The sequence below is a fragment of the Anabas testudineus genome, chromosome 9, assembly GCF_900324465.2.
Source record: "Anabas testudineus chromosome 9, fAnaTes1.2, whole genome shotgun sequence".
Classification (NCBI taxonomy): Eukaryota; Metazoa; Chordata; class Actinopteri; order Anabantiformes; family Anabantidae; genus Anabas; species Anabas testudineus.
In genome coordinates, this window is record NC_046618.1 from 9,380,509 (window position 1) to 9,405,966 (window position 25,458).

The following is a 25,458-nucleotide window of genomic DNA, read 5'->3' on the forward strand; positions in this document are numbered from 1 at the left end:
AGTCTTTGAGTTCCAACATTATTTCTCTCTAATCATTGTCGTTTCTCTACTTCATTATAATATTGTTTTTTTTTAAGTTTTTTGCAGTGTGTAATTCTATAAATTTGTTTTCTTTCTGTTGTTTCTCATAACTTGCTCTGTTTTGTGAGTAGAGGTTGTATATTGCACATTGACAGGTAAAATACGCATTCATGTGCTCGCAAGCTTTGCCTAAAGTGTAGTTTGATGTACAATATCCCTGTGTATTACATCAAACTGCAGCATTGTAGTTGTCAAAATTAACCATGAAAGAGTTTTGTAGTTGCTGCCACTGCTTTTACATAATAGAAACCACGGTCTTATTTATGAATGAGTAACTTTAGAAAATGATGAGTAGACAGAATACTACAGGCAGAGCAGAGTTTGGAGGCTCCCAGAATACTATCGGCCTTTTGCCTGGAGACACAGTAAACACACGGCCACCCTTTTGGCAGCAGTCATTATGTGGCTTGGATGGTGAGATTGATGCTTTCCATGATTGAGGAAGTCTGGGGATTCGGTGGGAGCCAAGTAGCACTGTGTGGTGAGGAGAGAGAAAGCCAAACTAAACCCATAGCTAGCCTCCCAGTGTCTTGGCTGCCCAGTCAATGGGAGACTATTCATTGGGTCATAAATCAGTCCACCCAAACAACTTGGCTGCTCAGCCTCTAAAAGCCACTTACAAGAGATGCTTCTTAACTGTAATCCGTCGCTCAAATGTGCCATGACGAAAGTTAGATCCTCCACAGTTTCCTCTAGCATAGCAGGCTATTAGTATGTGCACTGATGTTGGCAATGGTGCTAATATTACTTTCTACAGTTATAGTAATAATACTCATAGTAAGTGTCCTCTTTGAATGTTGTCCTTTTTCCAGACACTCAGGGTTTGGTGGCAGAGGTCAGCATTTCTGCTAATGATGGAATTAGAGGAGTCATAGAATGGACAAACACCATGTAAGGAAAGCATAAATTAATAACACATCTTATGCTGATATGCACTTACTTGCATTAAAATATTATCATATGTTCTCATTTTCAGGTATGAAGTGAATGAAACAATAGGGGTAATGACTCTAGTGGCATACAGGAACAAAGGGACATATGGAAATGTCTCTCTTGTCTTCTATGCTCAGAACCTGGAAGCTCAACAGGGACTGGACTACAATACTAATGAAACAGTAAGAGAGTTACACTCACAGTATAACATGTACATAATTACACAGAAGATCAATAAATACTTGTACTAGCATGAATATCCTAAAGGGCTAAGTCAAGTGCAACTGGATAATTTACTCCTTATCCAAAAGGATGGGTAGTGAAATGGATAGCAAAGCAAAGAAGAAAGGACACATCTGAAAGTTGACACTGACTTAGCCCTTCTGGGTATTATGGGTAATGCTCTGAATGACTTAGAGTCTTAAGTCTTCATTGACATGTGGTGGCATAAAGTTTAAAACCAATAACCCCTCTATCCATCCAGATGCTTCATTTTGTTCACGGTGAACAGCATAAATTTGTAGAAGTGCAAATCATCGATGACACCGTTCCTGAGGGAGCTGAAAGGTTCCAGCTCATCCTGTCCAAGCCTTCCCCTGGTCTGATGCTGGGCACAAATACTGCAGGTAGATAGGAGGGCAAACTACAATAAAATTAATAGAGTTTCTGAATTTCAGAGTCAATACGCATGAGATCACATACGGCTTCCGCTGTTTAGTCAAATACTAAGCAATACAAAATGTGTAATAAATGATCAAGACAGACATGAGACATTTAAAAGCACAAGATCAAGACAACTCAAAAAAACACTAAACAGGAACATAACTGACATGGTGGCAACCTTGACTTGGAAGCAGATTACAGCATGGTGACTCCCAATCTCAGGTTCTGTTACCATCTGCATAGAGACCAACCTCACATCAACATCTGATGATCTGATACCAAGAATTCATTATCATCAAGCTGAAGGGGGAAAGATGTGATAACATACATGAAAATATGGACATTTCACAGCTGATTGTCAATAACAACACTAGCAAACCTGCACTTTCCTTGTTAGGTTAATGCAGAAGCTGTCTTGTGTAGCACTGAGTAAGTGGATGGGCATGAGCAAATGCAATCCAAAGAGAAGCAGAGTGAGCAATCTGTTGAGTTGAATAAAGAGCAAGAGCGAAAGCTGGTACCCCACCATTTACACACATTGATGAATCATCACTGTGAATACCCCATCCAGAGAATGTATCACGTTAGGGGTTGAAGCACTTGGTGACAGCTGGCCTTTGCTGAGGATGTGGGTGGTGATACAGCCAAACACTCAAACTAAGCACACACAAATTTAAAACTAATGATTTTTAACACAGCCAATTGAAAGCTGATTTATTGTCACACGTATGTAACTATGATATATTCTTATTTTTTGTAGCAACCGTCAATATCCTGGCCAGTGACGATGGACATGGTGTAATTTCTTTTAACACTAGCAAGCATTTCTTATTGAAAGAACCCACGTCTGTGCTGGGGCTGAGTGAGAGTGTGGCCACGCTGTACGTGGTTCGAAGCCCTGAGGAAGGTACATTTGGCATGGTAACTGTTCAGTTTACCATAGCTGATGCCAATGGGAGCCTGGCAGAAGACGATTTGACACCAGCAAAAGGGTTTGTGGTGCTGGAGGATGGAGTCAGGTTTAAGGTGCGGGAAATTAGCTTTTTAATATTTACTTTTTATATAGTAGCAAGAAAAACTTTGTGAACCTTTTGGAAAACAATTCATGGTTTTCTGCATTAATTTGTCATAAAATGTGCTCTGATCTTTATCGTTTTTATTGAACATAACATGTAAACATTCACAGTGCAGGGTGGAAAATGTATGTGAACCCCTAGCCTAATGACTTCCCCAAGAGCTAATTGGAGCCAGGAGTGAGCCAACCTTGAGTCCAATCAGTGTGATGATATTGGATGTGTTGCTGAAAGCTGTCCTGCCCTTTAAAAACACAAACCAGTTTTGGGTTTACTGGTTTCAAGAAGCACTGCCTGATGTGAACCATGCCTCGCAGAAAAGAGCTCTCAGAAGACCTGTGATCAAGAATTGTTGATCTCTAAAAGCCTTGATGTTCATGTGTCCATGGTAAGACAGACTGTCTGCAAATGGAGAAGGTTCAGCACTGTTGCCACTCTCCCTAGGCGTGGTCGTCCTGTAAAGATGACTACAAGAGCACAGCGCAGAATGCTGAATGAGGTAAAGAAGAATCCTAGAGTGTCAGCTAAAGACTTAAAGACTTAAAGACTAGAGATCTCTGGCACATGCTAACACATCTACAATAAGGAAAACATCAAACAAGAATGGAGTACATGGGAGGACACCACGGAGAAAGCCATTGCTGTCCAAAAAAAATATTGCAGCATGTTTGAAGTTTGCAAAAGAGCACCTGGATGTTCCACAGTGCTACTGGCAAAATATTCTGTGGACAGATGAAACCAAAAGTGAGTTGTTTGGAAAAAACACACAACACTATGTGTGGAGAAAAAAAGGCACAGCACACCAACATCAAAACCTCATCCCCACTGTAAAACATGGCAGAGGGAGCATCATGGTTTGGGGCTGCTTTGCTGCCTCAGGGTCTGGACGGATTGTTGTCATTGATGGAAAAATGAATTCCAGAGTTTATCAGGACATTTTGCAGGAAAACATAAAACCATCTGTCCGCTAACTGAAGCACCACAGAGGATGGGTGATGCAACAGGACAATGATCCAACGCATACAAGTAATTCAACAAAAGAATAGCTTCAACAGAACAAAATACACCTTCTGGACGGGCCCAGTAAGAGTCCTGACCTCAACCCGATTGAAATGCTGTGGCATGACCTTAAGAGAGCGATTCACACCAGACATCCCAAGAATATTGCTACACTGAAACAGTTTTGTGAAGAGGAGTGGTCCAAAATTACTCCAGATTGTTGTGCAGGTCTGATCTGCAACTACAGGAAATGGTTGAGGTTATTGCTACCAAAGAAGGGTCCACCAGTTATTAAGTCCAAAGGTTCACATACTTTTTCCACCCTGCACTGTGAATGCTGACATGTTATGTTCAATAAAAACATGAAAACATATAATGTTTGGGTACTATTATTTTCAGCAGACTGTGTTTTTCTATTGTTGTGAGTTACTGTAGATGAAGCTCAGATCACATTTTATGACAAATTAATGCAGAAAACCATGAAATTCCAAAAGGTTCACATAGTTTTTCTTGCCACTGTAAATGTTAATTGCAAGTATTTGAAAGAGCATACATACATATATTGATTTATTAAAAGTTCTTTCTTCTCATCTGTGCTCTTTCAGATGGTGGAGATCTGGGCAGTATTGGATGCTGAACCTGAGGGGAATGAAACCTTCACAGTCACCCTGTCCAGCCCAACAGGAGGCGCGCGTTTGGGTGACCAACTGCAAATTCTCATTACCGTTTTGGAGAACCTGGCTCCCTCTGGCTTGTTCCGCATCAGACCCACTCTCAACAGGTATCAATGTAATTGTACCAATTGGATTCAACATTTAGACTATGATGAACTCTCCCAGTATACAGTGTAATAACACTTGTATTAACACTCATGCAAAGATATGATGATGTAGTCTTACTCATTTTGTATTTTTCTGTACAGAACTTACACAGAAGTGGTTGCTGCTGAAGGTGGAGAAACAGTCTTCCTTACTGTGTCTCGCAGTAATGGCCTGGAGTCAGCTGTCAGTGTGGAATGGGAGACACAGTCTGACACTGCTATTGCCTCTAGTGAGACCAGTGTTCAAATAATTGAGTTGACATTTTAATTAAAAGTCACTCCAACCTCCTGAACTCTCTCAAATAAATCCCATTCTTTTCTTCTGTTGTTCCTTGTTCCTCAACTAGAGGGTTACCTCTCAGTGATGGGTGTTTACCAAAGCTTTGAGGACAGCTCCACCTCTGCTTGGTGCTCCCTTCCTGAAGAGAATCCCTTCTTGGCGGTGAGGCTGGATAGGAGGCCTGTTATTGGATCCTCCCACACCTTGGCCACACTATATCGTTGGCAGGGTGTTTTCGTGCCAGTAGAGGTAAGCTAACAACAGCATCATGGCTCACCCAGCACACACAGTCATGTCCCAACTGCTACTGAGTCCCAGCAATGTTAGCATTAAAATCTGTCTGTCCATTGGTCATTGCAGTCTTTTAGGATTCAGGATCCAAGCTCTTGTGTTGGGTTTACAGTGAATGGTTCTACCTACATAGGCATTACACATAATGGCCCTCCCTTCTTCCCTGCTCACAATCTCAGCATCTTCAAATTGCAGAAGGACCTCAATGTCACATTGGTAAATACAAATGCAAACATGGTACACGATCACTAGCACATTTTGTGTACATTACTGTATCATCAATGCATTGTCTTGTATTATAGTCTTATGATTTGAGGCAATATTGATTTCTGTAGGAACAAACAGTAGGTGTTGAAGCTCTGGATGTAAAACACTTCTCCACTGAAGGCAGAGAATATCTGATAGTATCAAGCCAGGTGAGGCTTCCTGTTTCAGTGTTAAGATGATCTATAATTTTTGTCATTAACTCACCTTTTTATATATATATATATATATATATCTCTTTTTTTTTTTAGATTTTTGTTTGGACTGGAGGTGCTCTGACCCTCCTCCAGACATTAGATTTCGAACAGGACATCCTCAGTCTGACTCCTTTCACTCGTGCATCCATTCCCCACCTTGTGGTATGCGTGGACAGACAGACTGTGAGCTGTCTTCTGCTTCAGTGGACCAATGGAAGATTTCAGAATCCTCAGGCTTTACCACTGACTGGCAGAATCAGCCAGGTGGAGATAATCAACACAAGATCAGAGGACACCATCTTGTTGGTTGTTATTGAAGGTGATCTGTCTTTTCTTGACATCTCATCATTGACATCAATGAATACTGTTTATTTTGCACATTTAAATAACTCCAGTCAGAGTTGATCACAAGTAAATTGATTTGTAAAGTAGAATTAATCACTGTAAAAGGTATGAGGCTCTTTCTTTCAGAAGACTGTGGTGCGAGGATTACATACAGTACATACATAGAATGGGAGTCAAGTGCACTTAGTCTGCGGTATGCTAAGAGGATGGTTGTGTTTTTGCAATAATGACATGCTTTTTTCTGTGGTTGTACTCTCCGTGTACATTCTAGTGGATTGCACAGTGGTTATATGTTGGTTTGGATAGTACAAACAAATCAGTGATACTTTAGAAGGCCCACAGAAACTATGTGCTTTTTGCAGACAAAACAGCCTTGTTCTGTTGTCTCAACTAAGATGACAAAATTCACAGTGTGGGCCAGATAATATATTTATACTACGCTCTGTATATTTTGATGAGACATAATCCCTCTGAGTCTGCAAAAGTGGTGAGTTTTCTTAGTTCAGATCTGTTGTGGGTTTATGGGAAATGCCTCAGTGTAGAGCAGAGCAGAGCCGCAGAGGCACACAGAGGTTGTAATTTGTCAGTCTTGGGTGTGTCAGTCAGACCAGTCCTTACTTTACATAAATATGCTCTTCTACCATGATAGCACTCAAGTCTTTATGTGTTTTTGTGTGTCTGGATCTTTCTCCAGGTCTCTCTCCATCCTGTGAAGTGTTGCAGTGGAGGTCTGGGCAGGCCTCACCATATTTATCTCAGTCCATTTCTCACCCAGGCCTCACCTCTGTTCACCTCTTCACTAGTCCTTCTGGGATTAGTAAGCATATATACACTGTTTTGTTTGTACAAATATAATTTGTCCTTTTTGTCATCTTTCATCATTTGTACTATTAAAATCATTTGACCACACAGTATGATTAAATCAATTACATTTTCTTCCTCATAGCATATTCTCTGCTAGCTGGAAGAAATGGCTCATCACTCTACTCCTGGAGGTCTGATGTTAACCTGTTTGCCATGGTGCTACGGGCCCCACCAGCCATTAACTACCTGTCTCTAATGGCCCCATCCCTCAACAGCACTAAGATGCTCTTGGCTTCTGCCGAAGAGAATAGCTCCACTATTTATGAATTCACTTCCGTTTCCAATCAGTCTGATTTCATACCCAGGTAAACTCATTGTATTTAAAAGCCAGGCTGGCTAGATTTTGTTCCAAGCAAACCCTATTTTAGGAGACACAAGACACAAAGAAATTTTAAAATGTATTTTGTGTTTGTCTTTATTTACTTAAATCCAGTTTTGGCGAGTTGCACTTTGCACCAGGTGACAGAGAACTTGAAATAGCTGTAAATATCATAGATGATGATACACCAGAGGTGCAGGAGTACTTCAGGGTCAGCCTGAAGAATCCGAAGGGCGGGGCTGAGATTGGATTTGGTGGTCAGGTGACTATAATTGTCCCAACCAACGATGACGCCCATGGTGTCATCCGCTTTGCTCAGGTAAGCAGAGAAACCTTTTGATATAATACAGATGCCTTGTGTTAAATCTTAAGATACTTTAACCATCTCTTGAATAATTTCATTAGTGTTTTTAAGCATTACCACCAGCTATTGTGTTAAAAAGATATTTTGCAATTGCCTCTCAACAGAATTCTCTGTTTGTGGAGGTAGAAGAGTTGGAACAAAATAATCACATTTCTTTAAGTGTGGAGAGGAGAAGAGGGACTTTTGGCAAACTGACTGTTCACTGGGCTGCCAGTGGCAGTCTGGCAGATATTTACCCCACTTCTGGAGTAGTAAGTGAACATTGCCCTTCTATGATACCAGTGTATGACAGATCACATTAGACATAAATAAATATATTCATAACATGATTAAGAGTCAGATTCATACCAAAATAAACAATGGTCAAATTATAAATGAGTTTTATTTTATAGGTAACGTTCGCAGAGGGTCAGTCAGTTACAATCATCTCGCTGACTGTGATCGCAGATGATATCCCAGAGCTGAGAGAGAATGTCACAATCACCCTCATGGATGTGACCACAGTGGGACTACAGGACTTACAGCAGGCCGCAGTCATTGACAAGCAGCAGGCACAGGCCCTGCTCTCCATACTACCAAATGGTTCTCCCTATGGAGTGATTGGATGGCATCTGGACTCCCTGTTTACACTAACACAAGAACCACAGAGTAAGAATTTCTGTGGAAAGAACTTAATGAATGATTAATCAGTAATGTGGGTTTATACTGGATCACAGTACAAAGACATTACATTCTAGCTAACCTCAAACACATTACTCAGTCATGCTGTCTCGTTGCCACAGAAAAAGCCACTGCAAGTTTATGTTTTTTTATTTTATTTATTTATTTATTTTATTACCAAATAAGTGTTCTCACTTTTTTAGATAAGGTGTCTTAAGCAGCTTTTTATTTATGACTAAATCAGATATGCTGCAATTTCCAAAATGTAATGTCATTTTGTTTTTGTCTTAATCTGTGTATTGGCGACTTGGGCCAAAATGTCAGAGAAGTCTGAGTAGTAGAACAACATGCATAAATACAAACTGTCCTTTAAATATTCTCTGATTTACATGTATTTCTCCTGTTTTACAGGGACTCCAGTCAACGTGACTCTGTCAATAGTCAGGGAGCAGGGCTCTTCAGGTGAAGTGGCAGTCCATTACCAGACTAGGCCAGCTCTATCCTACCCTCCATCCAACCAAGCTGCAGCAGGAATGGACTATGCTGCCAAAGAAGATACTATCATCATGATAAATGGTGCTACTGTGACCCTAGTCACCATCACAATCCTACCGGTAAGGACTGACTGTTGGGTAACAGAGAAATTTATTACATGTACTATTTTTACTGAAGGACGTATAATAAAAAAGATCCAGTTTTTGACATTTGTCAACATAGTAAGAATTAACTTGTCTTCTACAAAACCAAGAAAGTAAAATACCAGGTCACAAATATTTAATGAAATAAAATATTAGATAATAATAAATATTTTAATTTCCTGTCTTTCATCAGCTTCATCTTTAATCTACTGAAAACAGAACACTTCCACAACTTTCACTGTACTCAAATCTTAAAAAAAAGATTCCTTTTGTACTTGCACCTCATGAAATGGAAAATCTCTTCCTTTACTTTCATATTTTTCTCCTCGGCACAGATATTTTGCCAGCCTTGTACCTTGTACCACTTGTAAAGTGCTTTTGATAAGTGTGTGCCAAATGACTAAATGTAAATGTCGTCTTCCCATACTCATGCCCATTTTAATTTTCCATTAATGAGACCTGCAATAATGATTTGTGATTGTGTAAATGTAAATGTTTTTTGCAAATTTAACTACAGCTGTAAGCGTAAGACGAGCCTGGTGACAAAGCTTATTAAAATGATGAATGTGTTTGTAAGATATAGGGCATGTTCGTTAAAAAGCATGAATGTCGTTATGTTATTTAGTGTATATGTATATATGTCTTTTTTAAGGATGACGTGCCAGAACTGGCAGAGAAATTCATGGTAAATATCACCAGTGTTGAGTTGGTTAGCGGCTCAACTGGGGCAGGACAGCCAAGTGTGAAGAGGCCTGGTATGGAAGTAGCAGAAGTGACCATCCAGGAGAATGATGACCCTCGAGGGATTCTGCAGTTCAACGTTTCTGAGGTGAACACAGGAATCATCTCAATGACTATGAGTTTGGACATGAACATTCTAGAAATGTCTTATTTGTGATATAATATTTGCTATTTAAGATATTTATTTCCACAGAATATCCATGGCAGTGTGCTGGCATATGAGTTACCATCACAAGACAACATCATCCATCTGTCTGTGGTACGACTTGCTGGTACGATTGGTAGGCTCGTCCTCTATTGGGAGAGTCGGCCAGCTACAGCTGATGTTGATGATTTCAGCCCGACAGCTGGAAACATCACTTTTCAGGATGGACAGGTAACTTTCTTAAAAGCCCTGATCCCTTAAATGTCACCCATTTGGTCCAGTTTGCACACTGCTATTTTGTGTTTCCCCATCCTCAATTTTAGAGAGAAGGAAGAATTGCCATCACTATCTTGAATGATGAAGAAGTGGAGACCTTTGAGAATTTCACCGTGAAATTGCTAAGTGTGATTGGTGGTGCTCGACTGGGAGAAATTACCTCTATAGCTATAAGTATTCCACCCAACGACTCACCTCTCGGACAATTTGGATTTCAGCAATTGGAGGTGAATTATCATAACAATTTTAAACTTAGCTTTTACCTTAGCTAGATGTTGCCTTTTAGTTTCAGTGATTGCAACGATGTTTTTGAATTTTTAATCAGAATACAGACCTAATAGGTAATAATTATGCACACAGTGTATGTATTTCAAGTTTTATGCACATGTCCACCAGGAGTGCATTAGACCACACTTAGTTCAACTGTCAGAGATAATCATATTACAACTCTACTCTCCTCTAAGGTTACTGTCAGTGAGCCAGAGTTTGTGAATGACCCTGCTGCTGTGGCAACGCTAGAAGTGTTGCGTAGCGCAGGAGGCAGGGGGGCAGTGACACTCAGGTGGCAGCTGGAAGATCAGGCCAAAGATGACCTGTCACCTCTAAATGGAACTCTTGTCTTCACTGAGGTACATAACACAAACAGGAGTTGCTGTCCCATCATATATTGACCAATACTCACATATTTTAAACTTACAGACAACTTACAGAGAGTATATTGCAGTGTCTTAATGAAGTCTGCTATACCTTTCATGCTTTACAGAGTGAGTCTGTGAAGACATTTGTAATTAGAGCCCTCGTAGACACTGTGCTGGAAGGAGATGAGCAGTTCACTGTCTGGCTGTTTGCTGCTGAGAGTGACGCTGTCATCAGCCCCTTAAGTGGTTAGTCATTACAAATTAAAATGTCTAGTGTATCATCGATTGAAAAAATGTACAATAAACATCTTTCCTATCTGTCCTTTCTTCTGTGGTCTGTCATGTGCTATCCAGGCATTGCCACAATCACTGTAAAAGCAAACAAGGCTGCACTAGGTATTATTGGAATAGCAGAGTCCTCCAGGAACATCCTCATTGGAGAACCTCTGGGAAATTACAATGGTAGTGCTGTAGTCAGGTGAGATACATCAGGAAGCATCAGAGCTTTAAATTTCACTCGAAACCACATTTATTAATTGTATATAAACATGGTTTATTATCTATTTATGTGTATCCCCTCTAGCCTTGTGCGAGGACCAGGTGTGTTTGGAGAGGTACAGGTATATTGGAATATCACTCCAGCTGTTGTTTCAGAGTTTGAAGCGATCTCTGGCATTGTGACCTTGAGAGACAGACAATCAGCTGCGACCATTATTCTTAAGGTACCTAAAATGATGCTATTTTATGTATCTGTGTACTACAGAATTATTATAGAACGACCAAAATCGTAACGAATTTCTGTGTGTTTTCTATGAAAACAACGATCTCTGACATTTATTCTGATGTCAGGCGCTAGATGATGAACTTCCTGAAGAGCGCCGTGAGTACCAGCTTATGCTGATCTCTGCTACATCAGGCCTAGAAATAAGTCCAACTGCCAGGTATGCCAAGGTTATAATGGCAGCCAGTGACAACCCCTATGGCATTTTCTCATTCACTCAACGTGAGCTCAGGGCAACAGAGGAGGAGGGAACGGTGAGGGCATGGAAATGAGGTTGATACATACAGTATATATGTTTTCCAGTATAATCAAGTAAGCTAATTAATTAATAACAAATTAGATTATGTGTACAGACTTTACAAATTTAACCCATGGTTGTATCATTGCCCTTGTTTTCCTCAGGTGAATGTGACAGTTAATCGCTACGTAGGCAGCCTGGGCAGTGTGTGGGTGACCTATCAGAGCTCAGGCAACACAGCAGTCAGTGGAGTGGACTTCACTCCAGCTTCAGGAAAACTACTCTTTACTCCAGGACAGACCTCACAGCAACTCACACTACATGTCTTGGATGACAGTCTTCCAGAGGCGCCTGAGATGTTCTTCCTCAATATAACTGAGGTGTCATTAGTCAATGTCAGGTAAAAACAAAAACTTGATAAGATGGAGTGTGTTAGTACCATTGCTGGGGGGATGGTCATAAGCTTCAGCAGAGGGAAGAGTGTGTTACTGTTCAAAAAACATGCAAACTAAGCTTTGGGTAATAGTAATTTATAATGCATTCATTGCAGAGTCTTAATTAATTGAAAATGTAATGTTGATGTGATGGATAATGATTTGTTGTTGGTAACTCTTCGTTCTGTGTCTCCCTCTGGTGGCAAGTGATGTGGACTACACAGTGAGAGAGTCAGGCCTCCAGCTGGATCAGCCTCCAGCTACAGGCAACATCTCTTCTCTTGCAGTGATCATACTAAAGAATGATAATGCTGAAGGTATCCTGGAGTTCAGGGACGACTATGTCAACATTACAGGTAAGAATCATAACATAGAAAGTTTGATGCTATTTACCTTTGAAACACTTAAATGTCACACTATTTGATTTAGAAAGAAATATTTACTAATCCTGTTTTCTTCTACCTTTCGTTCATTCAGTCAAAGAAGAAGTAGGAAATTTGTTGATACCTGTGGTGAGGAGAGTGGGTCTGCTTGGATCAGTCTCAGCTCAGTTCATTTCTAGAGGCTTGAGTGCCACCCCTAACCTCGACTACATCTTAAATAATGGCTCAGTGACATTTGTCGATGGCCAAAATACCACCTATATAAATGTCACAATCATAGATGACCTTATCAGGTGAGAGGAGAAATTCACAATAATAATTCTGTAGTATAAATAATGTCCTGTATCATTAGCTCTATCAGTTTATTTTAACTTGGAAAGATATTAAACTGTAACAACAAAAACATTGGAGCAGGTAAACCAGCAGCAATTCAGCAGGTCATACAATTGAATAGCTCAGATTTAAAAGGAATTCAAAAGTGTAGTGAGCAAAGACATTATTTTGTTTCCAACTTAATACTGAAATTATCTCTGCAGTGAAAATGCAGAGGTATTTGAGGTCCTGCTGGTTGGCGCTACAGGTGGAGGAGTTCTAGGTGCCCATCCCACTGCCAGGGTAACCATCGCTAAGAGTGATTCTCCAAGTGGGGTGGTCCGTTTTCTCAACCAAAGCGTGATCTCTGTGGTCAATCCTAACTCCACTCTCCAACTCAGCCTTGTCTTGAAGAGAGCAGGAGGCCTTGTGGGCAATGCTACGGTAAGACAAACAAACTAGTCAGAATCATTTCTCTGAAGGAGGAGAATTGTTTGCAGATTTCAGATTTTCTGGATGTCATAAAATAATTTCGATTGTTGCATTTTGACAGGTTGCCTGGGTCATCCGTGGGCCCAACAGCAGAGAGCTTCTTTCTTCATTCAATACTGACATTAGAGAACCCGTGAACGGATCCTTCTTGTTTAGGGATGGAGAGGAAAGTAATCACACCATAGAGCTGCTGATTTTCCCCCATGGGGAGGTGGAGGTTGAGGAGACATTTATTATAGAGCTCAGCATTATTTCTGGAGAGATGGACGTTGATCCTCAAGCTGGTTCCATAACACTGAAGGTAAACCACTGTTTGATTGTATTAAGACTACAATGTTAGCATACAAGCCTCAACTCAGCTCCCTGCTCACCCCTACTAACTCGTAATGTGTTTACTTCTCAGATAGAGAAGTTTGGTGATCCAAATGGCATCGTCCAGTTTACAGAGGATGCTCTTCGAGAGCGTGTCTACAATGAATCCACAGAAACAGAGGGTCCATTCAACATCTCCCTGCTGATTACACGCCGGGAGGGTGTCATGGGTAACATCACGGTAAGATTACATGAGTATACAGTGTATATATATATATATATATTATTAATTATTCCAGTGTCAGTACTCAAACTAGCTGAATTTATTCAATTGTCACTATCAGTAAAGTGGAAACACAACAATGCTTTCATCTCAGGTGCACTGGCAGATACAGAGTGATTCAGATATGACGGGTGACTTCCTGGCCATAAGTGGCTCAGTGATGATTCTGGAAGGTCACAGGGAGGCGGACATTGTCCTTAGCCTGTTGCCTGATACAGTGCCAGAACTGGAAGAGCTGTACACCGTCCAACTCATAGCTGTGGAGGGTGGAGCTACTTTGGATGGTAACCCAAACCTCATCAGAACTCGCATCAGGTGTGTTGTTGTGGTACTGATGAAGTAAGAAACTTATATTGCCTTCTATATTAAAAAAATGAAAGATCAAATAAACATAAAATGATTTATTCAGCACTTATTTTGGTGCTTTCAAATAATTCACAAAACCCCAAATCTTGTTGTTTTGCTGCCTCTTATCAATTTGTTTTGCATTTTGAGAAAGTGTTTTATTAAATAGAAATTGCCTTTATGGAGCGATTATGAACCATTAACAATTCGTGGGAAATTAGCATCGATTCCTATTTTTAAAGAGACTTTTGTTGCTGCTCTACATGCCAGTGGCATAACAGGCAATAACTAACTAACAGTTTGTCAAAGCTGTGCGTAAATTGTCTCCACACAAAGTGCTATTAACAGTCAGAGCCCTGAGTATGTATCATACGCCTATATTATCCACAGTTTCTTTTTTTGTTTGTTTGTTTTTTACCAAATAAACAAAATAAAATAAACTAACATGAAAGTAATCTTCCTCTCTCTCCTTTAGGGTGCGTGCTAACGATGAGCCACATGGTGTCTTTTCTTTGAACCCTGAACAACAGACTATAGTTGTAATGGGATCGGGGTCTGAGGTCACCAGAGCTCTGGTTTTGAATGTGACACGGCTTGCTGGACTGTTTGGCAATGCTAGTGTGGGCTATAGGATCAGTGGAAGGATAGATGAAGTTATAGACATCAATGAGATATTGGGGGAACAAGCTAATGGAAGGCTGTTCATGAGAGAGGGACAGCCATTCAGTGCTGTCACTGTGCCCATCAGCAGCCAGGTAAGAAAGAGGACTATTATCGACACTAGTATTAGCAAATCCACACTTAAAAACTCTGTGAACAATTACAGAGGATTTTCAAAATATCATAGTTTGTATGGTTTTGAATATGTTTATTTTCTATTTAAATTTAGTGTTTGTTTTTCCTGCTGTTTTCTCTGTAGATGTTTTTGTCAGTGGCTGACAGCTTCACAGCAGAGCTCACTGATGTTAGATTAGTGAGTCCTGTCCTTGGCTCTCTACCTCGCCTCCTTCCTGGGGCCAGCGCTGCTACAGTGACTGTGCCTGAAAAAGCTGCCAGCTCAGAGGTCAGTTATGAGTGCGCTTTTTTATTTGTTTGTTGGTTTGTGTATGATGTGTCTGTGAGTGAGGATGTAGAACTTACAGTCCTTTAAAATGGTGCTGTCAGAAAAAAGAATAAAATGTCTTCAATTATTCCCCAGCCACCAGGTGACAAACATGGATGAATTGCATGAAATTTCTCTGACATTAGCGCTGTATTCAACTGCTGTGTGCACACTCAGCTAGAAACATGCTAGGGCGAAAAGCATTTACCTCACTGAAATTTCAATGGCACCCCTTAGCATTATTATTAACAGTCTTCCCTCTCTTACGGTGCACAGGTTGGCTTTGCCTCTCTGGCTCTGCAGGTTTCAAATCTAGAAACAGGGACATGTGAAGCAAAGGTGACACGAACAGGACTGTTTGGGGACATAAGGGTGCAGTGGAAAGCCGGTTATCCTTCAGGACAGGCTCTGCCTGGCTTTAGAACTGGCACTATCACCCCCAGCTCAGGTAGAAACAATTAATAATTTCTGAATGGTAAAGTGAAATTATAGCAGTGTGGCCCACTTGCGCTTCTTTGTTTTCTTGTCTTTCCTTTTTAAATGATAGATTTGAATGAAATTGTCAACTAAATTATATTTGTGATATCTATGAAGGTGTTGACAAATCTCTTTTGATCAGACATGAATACTTGTACACTTGTCCATCTAATAAAATTTAGGCAATGAAGTTACTTACTCTTTCTGATACCAAACAGACCAGCATCAGATCAGCCTACACTGTTAACTGTTGTACCTGTATTCCTCTGTTACCTGTAGGTTCACTGACCCTAGCTCACGGAGAGAGGACTAAAGCCATAACTCTGACAGCTGTTGCTGATACATTAGAACCAACTTCCTATGCTATACACCTCACTGCTGCTACCTCCACCAACAGTTTACCTGTTGCTGTCAAGCTCAGGTAATGATTCCTCAGTTATCAAGATTGTGATAGATGCAATACATGGAGTTTATTATTTCTCATTTAATTAATTAATGATACAGAACGTAATTCAAAGGAATGTGAAGGCAAAATACTTCTACCCTGATATCTCTGTATCAGTGTAGCCTTACTCTGATGTCTGTGTCCCTTCACAGGTCAGGCTTTACCTTGGCAGAAGTAGAGCCACTGGGGGTCTACCAGTTTGCCCCTGAATCCCGCCAGCTCGTCATCGCAGAGGACATCCAGACAATAACACTTTATGTTCAGAGACTCTATGGGTCTTATAGTAATACCACCCGCCTGTCGTATAGAACAATAGCAGGCAGTGCACTGGCAGGAGAGGACTTTCTTTCAGTGTCAGATGGCCAACTGGTCTTTGACTCACCTCGCCAAATTAACACTTCATTCCAGCTTTCAATACGTGACGACTCTCTTTCAGAACCTGATGAGTTCTTTCATGTCAACCTAACAGAAGTTCGAGAACTAACTCCAGCCTTAGTTTGGAGAGATACCTCTCCTCGCCTCAACCCTCAGCACAGTGTAGCCAATGTCACCATCCTGGCTAGTGATGTGACTGGAGGAGTTTTGAGTATTGGTCCTGGTCTGGTCCAGGTGTCTGAGGACAGAGATGAGGAGATCCACCAGGAGCAGAGAGTGGTTCTGAGGGTGCGCAGGTCTGACAGTGTGGCGGGAAATGTGAGAGTTCGAGTTCAAGCATATGGTGGTATGTGTTGCTTGCACTGTTTTATTTCACCATTACAGACTGTTATAATATAATTTACTTTTTACAACCTTGCTTTAAGTTGCGTTTGTTTAATTATTTTTTTATATCCAGATGGAAGTATAGCCAACCTTCCTTTCACTCTGGAACCTGGTGGGACCCTCGCAAAGGAGCAACAGGACTTCCGATTGGAGTCGACTATAGTGTCACTACAGGCAGGCCACAATGAGACAGAGGTTATACTTTTCATCCTGGATGACTCAGAGCCTGAGGGACAGGAAGTATTCTTCATCTACCTCAGTGATCCAGAAGGAGGGGCACAAATTATAGACAGTCCATACCAGGGCTTCGGAGCTTTTGCCAAGATCACTATACTTGGTAAAATAATACGTTTTTATCAAATTAACCCACAAACAAGTGTCAATGAGCAATTACTTGTTCTAAAGTTTCACTAATGCTGTTTGGTTTGCATTCAGGTCAACCACAATATTTTTCTTTAGTTTCTATTTTCTTACCTAATGGAAGTACTATTTATATTGCCGCTTCAGTGGGTGAAATATTTGGTTATTCTACTTACTTACAATATATGATTATGTGATTTTAAGAACTTAATTTGTCTTTTTATTTCTTTATCCTTCCCATTTTCCACTTAAGGGAGTGATTTCCATAATGGTATTTTAGGGTTTAGTCTTAATTCCCTGTGGGGTAAAGTACTGGATGAGGATTCAAAGAACAGGACTGCTCTCCTTTACCTGCAAAGACAAGAAAACAGGTGAACAAAACACCTTTTTTACATTTTGGGTATAAAATAAAGTTAATAACAATTATTCTCCTGAAATGTTTCTAAATTTATTTGCCACATATATATTTTATGTTTGTTTATTTAGGATATTCTCTTTTCTCTTTTGTCCAGAGCCTTCGAGGATGTGCAGGTCTTTTGGAGAGCTACCTTCAACAAGGCAATTCCAACACTTGTCAGTAATGGAGTCAACCTAGCCACACAGCTTGTGCAAACTTCAGGAGCTGTGCTATGTAGAAGAGGGGATATAATCTGTGCCCTCACTCTAGAGGTGCTTGATGATGAGGTGAGACACAGGCAGGGGCATCTGGGATAAACTTAGTTACAGCATGGTGGCATCTTGCAGACTCTGACATGTGCCCAATCCTACAGTATAAAATATATTACAAATTTGATTGAATAATACATTTCTTAGTTAGTGCAATCACAAGAAATCATTTGGTGAACTGCTCATATGTTTTCCAGGAACCAGAGTACCAGGTTTGGTTCTTGGTGGAGATATATCAGGTGGGTGCTGGAGCTACTATTAATGAGACCACCCGATTTGCCAACATTACCATGGCAGACAGCGACGATCCACAAGGTGTTGTGTACTTTGCTGTGGGCCACAGACTCCCCATTGCCACTTTGATGACCGAAAGGCTCAGTCTCCAGGTTTACAGAAAAGCAAGCACATCTTCAGCCATGTCTGTACAATACCGCACACTTGTAAGTAACAAACAGACACTATATGTAATAATTAAATATACAGCACAATTGGAACATGCAGGCACACACGAGTTCAACTGAGCACAGATATAAAGAAGTAAGAATACACAACATACATGGTGCAAATGTCTTTAAATTACATGCAGTTGTTGGAAATTAAAAATGTATGGTTTAATAATGCTGATGAAGTTCAAAAACAACGTTTCCACTTCTCCTGATCTCCGTAATATCACTGTCACCTCCATTTGCTCTGTGGGATCATGAAGAACAATATCTACACACATCTCAGGGGCATCAAGTGTCCACTGGCACTCACACTTTTTGATATTGTAGATCAAAGTAAGACAGTGACTAGTGCACTCAGCAAAACTCTCACAGAGACACATGGCTAAGTCATCTGCTTTCATCTCTCAGAACTGAACCATGTTGCACGACAAAAGATTTGTTGCATTATAAAAGCTTGTACTGTTTGTTCTATGGGCCAGAGTTGCCTTTAATCTTATCAAAAGGGAATGTACTTTTAAAGAGGTCTAAAATTTTAAGAGTTGATTTTGTGCAATAAGCTAATTTTCTTTTGAGACTTTTTTTATACTTTTCTCTGCTCAACTAGTTGCTTTGATAGAAAGCAACATCATATACATTATACAATATGCTACAAAATAACCTTGCATTTTCCTCTAGGAGCTTCCAAAGGAGGAGATGGTGGGTCCATCAGTAATCCGGCCTGCTAAAGAAGGGGAAGACTTTCGTAAACAGGAGGGTCAACTAACCTTCGATGTTGGGCACCAAAACACATCACTAGACATTTACTTGACACCTGACCTCGCCTCGTCCTTGCCCACACCTAAACGCTTTCAGGTGGAGCTTTACAATGCTACAGGGGGCACCAGAGTACACTCTCAGTTTGGGCTGGCTAATGTGACTCTGGTGTCAAATGCAGAAAGTGAAGCTGTGTGGGTCTTACTGGACCAATTACATCAGCCTCTTCAGCCAGCCATATTGAACCAGGTACTGCAAGGACTGAGCAGTGAAGTCACTAGACCCCTTTCTCGTGAGCAGATGACAGCTGTGTTTGAGGTTCTGGGAAAGGTAAGAGGGTTAAAGAAATCTCATTAATACTGTTTAATTCTGTTTGTCTTTTTTATTTATATTTTTTACAAAATACATAACTGATTAGTAATTTGTATCATAAAAAACATTTCATAATGTGTCGGTAATAGCAATATACTGTTATTTTCACCACTTAAAACAGTAGTAGTTTATGTCAGACTACACAATGCTATAGGGCATACATCACTTTCACTGCACTACTCTCACAGATCTGAGAACCAGTTTGTCATATGAAAAGGTCTGAGTTGTCATCCTACATGAGCGCTGCTATCACTATGCTGCTCTGATGTTAGAGTCTACATTTTGCGCTTCCTCAGCCTACAGACAAGCGGAGACACCACTATAATTTAATATGAGGGAGTGCGCGGGGGACAGAAGCGTGAGAACAGAGACAATATGTGAGCGCATAAAGGATGAAGAGAAGATAAAGTGAAGAAGACATTATGAAACAAACAGAAGCTTTATAAGTCCTAAACTAAAGAAAGTGACAGTCAAGCTTTGAAAACAAAATGCAGAATAGAATATTCAAATGCATGCAAACAAGACCAGAGGTTCTCAATTCTTTGTTGCTTCTTTCAGTGTTTCTCACCATGTTTCTCTCCTGGACCAGGTGCTTACAGAGGCAGAGAGGGCTTCTTTAGAGCAAAGCAGTCGGAATTTGACCTATGATCTGCTGTGTGCACTGGCCAATCCCAGCAGAGTCGACACCAGAGGCCTCAATCACCTTGCTGAGGTGGCTGAGCGATTTGCCTTTTCCCTCCTCACCCATAGCCAATGTGAGATGTAAGTGAGAGTAAAGAAATCTCCTTTTAAAATCTTAATGGGATGAACATGCTGTGTTTTTTATAGATAAACACTACCTTAGAATATATGATATAACTAATAAACATGATTATCAGCAATGTCTCAATGCTTGTTTTTCTGTTTTATTTTCTCAGAATGGGGACTATCCTGGAAACATGTCCACATATGACCATCTCTGCCTTCCAGTGGTACCCCACACAAATCAATGGACACAAATTCAGGGGTCGTAATGCGGACTTCTTCCAGCTCCCTGACACCCTGCTGCCAGTACCAGCTGTCTCAACTGCTGACTGTGGCAACCTCAGTCAGATTCAGCTGACCGAGTTTAGAACTGAACACTGGTTTCTCACCAATAATACAGCCAGTGCTTTAAATGGGAAGGTAAAGACATTCACATATTTTCATTAATTTACTATAAACAGCAAAGAAAGTGCACTGAATTACATTTCTACGGCAGAAAAAATATTTAAATCTAAACCTGTAGGTGGCAGTATTGCTTCAGCATAATTTAGCCATCATACATGTATATATTGTTGTGCCTGTTTAAATGTAGGTATTCTCAGCCAGCCTCCAGGGCAGAGGGTCACGACCCCTAGAACATGGTAATGAGGTGGTGTATCGAATCCACACCCCTGGTCAGCAAGTTAAGCCAAGTCGGTCTATGTGCCTCCTCTGGAACCAGACCACTGCAAGGTAATCACCAGAGACACACTTATTTAGTTTTAGGTTTAGTCCCTCTAAATAAACCAAAGATAGCTTGTTGACACTCAAAACATTTTTGTTCTGCTGATGCTGCAACTTGCACTGCTGAAAAAGTGTTGCTTTAAAAGGTTATTTATTCCAAGGTATGCATGTGTTCAGAACTTGTTACTGGGAACATTTTATCAAATTGTTCCCCTGTCTGTCATCCTTACACTTGTGGTTGAGTAAAACCAGTTTGTTAAGTGAAGCGCAAAAGTTTAACCTTTCAGTAGGACCTTTTTGTCTATGTGGGAAGTCACATCTTTCTGTTTAATAACTGCACTTCAGTCTGAATCCTCCTACTCTGAGTTGGTTTGTTGAGGACATTCCTGGGGGAATGGGACTTGGCTGGACATGCTGTTGCAAGTTAAGAATTGGCACGTTTTGCCGGAACAGCTACTTGGACGACGTGTCCCAGAAAACAACACTGATATGGTGAGAAAAAAAGGTGAAGTTAGAGACAAGGAAAGGTCATTGTTGCAGTACAACTTTCCTGTTCTGACTGGAAGGACAGAAATCAAAATACTGGAGCTGTTTTTTTTTCCTAAAATGGGTCAGTCAATGCCTGTTAGTTGCCGTTGAATCCAGCACAAACATTATTTTAATGTTCTACACAGGATCTTTGAAGGGTAAGTGTGGCTGTAGACAAGCATCAAAGTAGCCAAAGCACCACAGAGCTGATTGCCCATGCTCATAAAAATAATAACAGCACATCAGGCTGATTACATTTTTTCCTTATATCTTTTTTTTTTTTTTTTACAATAGAACATAGAAAGAAAAAATACAGTAACAGTAATGAGCAACACGTCTCAGAAAAGTTGGGATAGAGGCAACAAAAGGCTGAAAAGGAAGTGGTACTAACAAGGTAGAGCTAGAAAAGTATTTTGAAAATTAATTAAGTTATTTGGCAGTAGCTCAGTAACACGATTGGGTATAAAAAGATCATCTTAGAGAATCAGAATCTCTTAGAAATAAAGATGGGCAGAGGTTTACCAAACAGTGAAAAACTGCATCTACAAATTGTCCTCTTCTTCTCTGTTTTTGCTCTAGCTGGTCATCAGATAGTCAATACTGCAGGGTTGTGAAAGAGAGTGGGAACTATGTTGAATGTGCCTGCTCCCACTTGTCTATCTACACAGCCTACACAGAGTTTGCCACTCTTGCATCCTACAATGAGGCCTTCTATGCCTCTGGATTTATCTGCATTTCAGGTACAAAACACAGTTGTCTTCACTTGTTTTTCTGATTTGACTGTTTTATTTTTGTCTGTCTACTGTTCTTATCGCATCACCTTTCTCTTTTTTGCATTCCACCCTCAGACTCTAATCTTCTTTATTAAAATTAGTTATATAAATCATTGCTCAATGTATTAATATTGGTTCCATGTTTTCCACTCTCCCACTCCTCTTCAGGCTTTGCATTGGCCATTTTATCCCACATGCTTTGCTCCCGTTTCCCCATGTTTGCTGCCAAACTGCTCACTCATATGATGGTGAGCTGCCTTGGAACCCAGGTAATTCATTTCTGCAAAAATGTTTTTGTGTAGCACTACAGTAATGTATTATATAGGCTCACACATGAATGCTCCTCAAGCTGAGACCTTTGTGCTCCCACACCGTGTGCATTAGTTTCACTGGCATTCACATCTATCACATTTGCTGGAACTCTATATGGCCACAAATGTAGATGGGTAGGAAACCTTTCCAAATAGTTATAGAGCCTTCCTTCTGTCTGTGCTCTTTAGATCAGTTGCTCCTACACATTAACACGGGTGTAATATTGGTAGAGTTTACCTGCAAAAGCACACACATGCATACTGATCAGTCACAACATTAAAATCACCTGGTGGGCATAGACTGGTCTGCAGTTACACACACCCATTCATGGCATGCTGAACCTGTCATTCAAAGCTAGCATAACATTTTAGCATCAAATTCCCATGCTGGCCCCCATCCACCACAATATCAAAGTTATTATGGCTGATCTGGGTATATGCTGCCAAACCATCTTACAGGCCAAAAGACATGTGACAGGTATTTTCTTGGAAATGTGCACAGATCACACACATCATTGAATTTCATTGGTTGCGTAGTTTGGGGGCCGATGCGTCCTGACAACGCAGCCATGTTCCCCGTGCCCTCACCCATTAAAAACGCAAGCTGTCACCCAAGCAGCGAGTGAGATAAAAATGTTGGTCGCTCACAAATTGTGTGTGTATGTGTGCACGTGTTTGCGTGACTGAGTGCGGGACTGGTAATTTTCCACCATTCACCCCTCTCTTTGGTTGACAAACATGAGCCCCTACTAAAGCAGACTGTCGTTGGGGCAAACCACCTCAGGCTCATGCTGTTTATGGCCTAGGCAGAGCCCCTGAACCTTAAAAGGTTTTGGCTGGAAAATTCCATCCTATTTTGTTTCCTTGTTGATACTGTATTGCATGTTAAATCCTTCTTCGTTGGATTCACACTTGTTTGAGCTCCTGCCATAATCTATAAAATATGTGTGTGTTTCTGTAGCTGTCTTGTAAAGGCCACTTGATAAAGCCTAAATGTGAACGCTGGTTTTTAAAACCTTAACCTCTAAGCGGTCTTCTGTTGTCCTTAGAAGTTCTAGATAGCTAGTTTCTAGCTCTCTTTGTAAGACAGTCGGTAAGTAGCTTTATCTAGTTGTCTTATTTGAGATAGCTAGCTAGAACCAGAAAAATACATAACTTTCTTTCTCATGTAAACCGTTTATATAAAGTTATTGAGACTTTTTAAATCGGATTGGCTTGCAAGCACATTTTCTCCATCAGCAAAACCAAAACTGTGATGTGTTGAAGGGTATTTATAGTGCTTTATCTAATCTGCTTTATCTGAACCCACATCTTCTTAAAACAGATGCTATCACTGTTGCTTTAGAACGACATGATCTTTTATCAAAGACGTGTCATCCTTAATTAGTCTTAAAACTTTTTCCTGTTCTTGAATATATGCATCTTTCACTGTTTTAATGCTGAACACTCCACAGCATTTTGTTTACAAAGGTTAGGATTAAAAAGTGACTAGCACTAAATTTCTGTGTCAAGAAGTAGCCCACATCTTTCATGTAAGAGACGCAATTAGTGACACAGACGTGTAGATCTTAACCATGCTCATGTTTCACCAATAATTTTAAGGTCCGGCGCTAACCACCTCTGACAAAAAGGGCTCTCCATCTGCGGTGACTGAGCTGTAATTAGTCACTGATGCTGGCCTCACTGGAGAGAAAATTAAAGCTGCCTGGTTGATTTATTTTTCTCAACAATAGTTACAGTCACTTAGAAAGAAGTAATATCTATAGCAGGTGGAGAAGATGGAGAAAGTGGAGACTCGTGGTTCAGTTTATGAAGTTTTTAACAATCTTACCATCTCATTTTATCTGGTAGCCATGCTGACATCCATCTCTAGTTTCCAGAAATGTGACAGACCTGGGGGTAGCAAGGGTAGTGCATTTGCTGTCTGTAACAGGACTATGAATATTTGGAAAACTTGAGAAGAGATACCAGTTCTAAATAAAAGGCATTTAGTTTATCCTGCAGCCACCAGACACATGTCAGTCCCTGTAGCTACCTTTTCCCTAACAAATGAGAGTGTTCAATAAGAGAGCTTTGATACTGTATGTCTAAAGCTTAGTCCTAGAATATTGTAGAAGCTGTTGGGCAATAAAACAGGTTTGAACTGATCTGTGTGTCTCAGTACACCCACAAAGCAACAGAGAGTGGTCACTGACAATGATACAGACGTCAGACCTCCCACTGAGAGAAAATAATGATTTGTCCCAGAATGATTGTGGTTGTGTGTGTTTTTGTGTGTGGTTTTGTCACATCAGAGTTTGTGCAGTGACAGTGTCTGGCTCTGGTCAGCAGTTTGTCCTCCTCTAAGCAAGACAACTAAAGATTGTCTGTGAACAGTGGAAATTTTCCCTGTGCATATGTAACTGAGTGTGTATTTACATTAAGGTGCATCACAAGAGCAGCAATAAAATCCATTTTACTTGAGAGATCATCCACATTCACAGCCCCAACAAACACGCTTTACACTGGGAAATGTAGATTGTTTCTAAGAAGATTTCTCCAACTTAACATGCCTAACACCAGACCACATTGTACCCCCTTAGATCAGTGTTGCTGTGTCTCTGTGACAGATAGCTGCCATAAGTCTGCATCCATTTTACCAAAACATAGATCAATGACCATGGAATCAGCAAGGTGAAAAATTGATTTTAGACACACCTCCTTTTTCACTCACTAAATATTTATTCATTAATTATATTCACTCACTACATTGTAAAATTTACAACATTAAAAGTTTGACTTAACCACAGGCACACCGTTCAGTTTAGTCTAGTAAAAATGAGCCAAAT

General features: G+C 40.4%; 1 protein-coding gene across 1 annotated transcript in view; it reads left to right on the forward strand.

Moving 5' to 3' along the window:
• adgrv1 (adhesion G protein-coupled receptor V1) overlaps positions 1–25,458 on the forward strand; it is a 97,437-nt gene that overhangs the window by 38,584 nt on the left and 33,395 nt on the right. The window contains exons 43-88 of the mRNA XM_026343554.1: positions 894–972; positions 1,058–1,196; positions 1,499–1,640; positions 2,438–2,703; positions 4,355–4,530; positions 4,672–4,799; positions 4,917–5,098; positions 5,210–5,356; positions 5,476–5,556; positions 5,656–5,920; positions 6,641–6,763; positions 6,893–7,115; positions 7,244–7,448; positions 7,598–7,744; positions 7,886–8,141; positions 8,565–8,767; positions 9,444–9,620; positions 9,726–9,908; positions 10,001–10,180; positions 10,418–10,582; positions 10,717–10,837; positions 10,946–11,069; positions 11,175–11,313; positions 11,441–11,626; positions 11,775–12,010; positions 12,252–12,400; positions 12,522–12,720; positions 12,964–13,183; positions 13,293–13,532; positions 13,635–13,784; positions 13,921–14,141; positions 14,647–14,926; positions 15,091–15,234; positions 15,550–15,721; positions 16,030–16,171; positions 16,348–16,916; positions 17,028–17,291; positions 17,568–17,685; positions 17,827–17,998; positions 18,178–18,420; positions 19,102–19,509; positions 20,141–20,313; positions 20,469–20,715; positions 20,888–21,027; positions 22,126–22,286; positions 22,488–22,588. Of these exons, the coding sequence (XP_026199339.1) occupies positions 894–972; positions 1,058–1,196; positions 1,499–1,640; positions 2,438–2,703; positions 4,355–4,530; positions 4,672–4,799; positions 4,917–5,098; positions 5,210–5,356; positions 5,476–5,556; positions 5,656–5,920; positions 6,641–6,763; positions 6,893–7,115; positions 7,244–7,448; positions 7,598–7,744; positions 7,886–8,141; positions 8,565–8,767; positions 9,444–9,620; positions 9,726–9,908; positions 10,001–10,180; positions 10,418–10,582; positions 10,717–10,837; positions 10,946–11,069; positions 11,175–11,313; positions 11,441–11,626; positions 11,775–12,010; positions 12,252–12,400; positions 12,522–12,720; positions 12,964–13,183; positions 13,293–13,532; positions 13,635–13,784; positions 13,921–14,141; positions 14,647–14,926; positions 15,091–15,234; positions 15,550–15,721; positions 16,030–16,171; positions 16,348–16,916; positions 17,028–17,291; positions 17,568–17,685; positions 17,827–17,998; positions 18,178–18,420; positions 19,102–19,509; positions 20,141–20,313; positions 20,469–20,715; positions 20,888–21,027; positions 22,126–22,286; positions 22,488–22,588 (8,786 nt within the window). The remainder of the gene's footprint in view (positions 1–893; positions 973–1,057; positions 1,197–1,498; positions 1,641–2,437; positions 2,704–4,354; positions 4,531–4,671; positions 4,800–4,916; positions 5,099–5,209; positions 5,357–5,475; positions 5,557–5,655; positions 5,921–6,640; positions 6,764–6,892; positions 7,116–7,243; positions 7,449–7,597; positions 7,745–7,885; positions 8,142–8,564; positions 8,768–9,443; positions 9,621–9,725; positions 9,909–10,000; positions 10,181–10,417; positions 10,583–10,716; positions 10,838–10,945; positions 11,070–11,174; positions 11,314–11,440; positions 11,627–11,774; positions 12,011–12,251; positions 12,401–12,521; positions 12,721–12,963; positions 13,184–13,292; positions 13,533–13,634; positions 13,785–13,920; positions 14,142–14,646; positions 14,927–15,090; positions 15,235–15,549; positions 15,722–16,029; positions 16,172–16,347; positions 16,917–17,027; positions 17,292–17,567; positions 17,686–17,826; positions 17,999–18,177; positions 18,421–19,101; positions 19,510–20,140; positions 20,314–20,468; positions 20,716–20,887; positions 21,028–22,125; positions 22,287–22,487; positions 22,589–25,458) is intronic.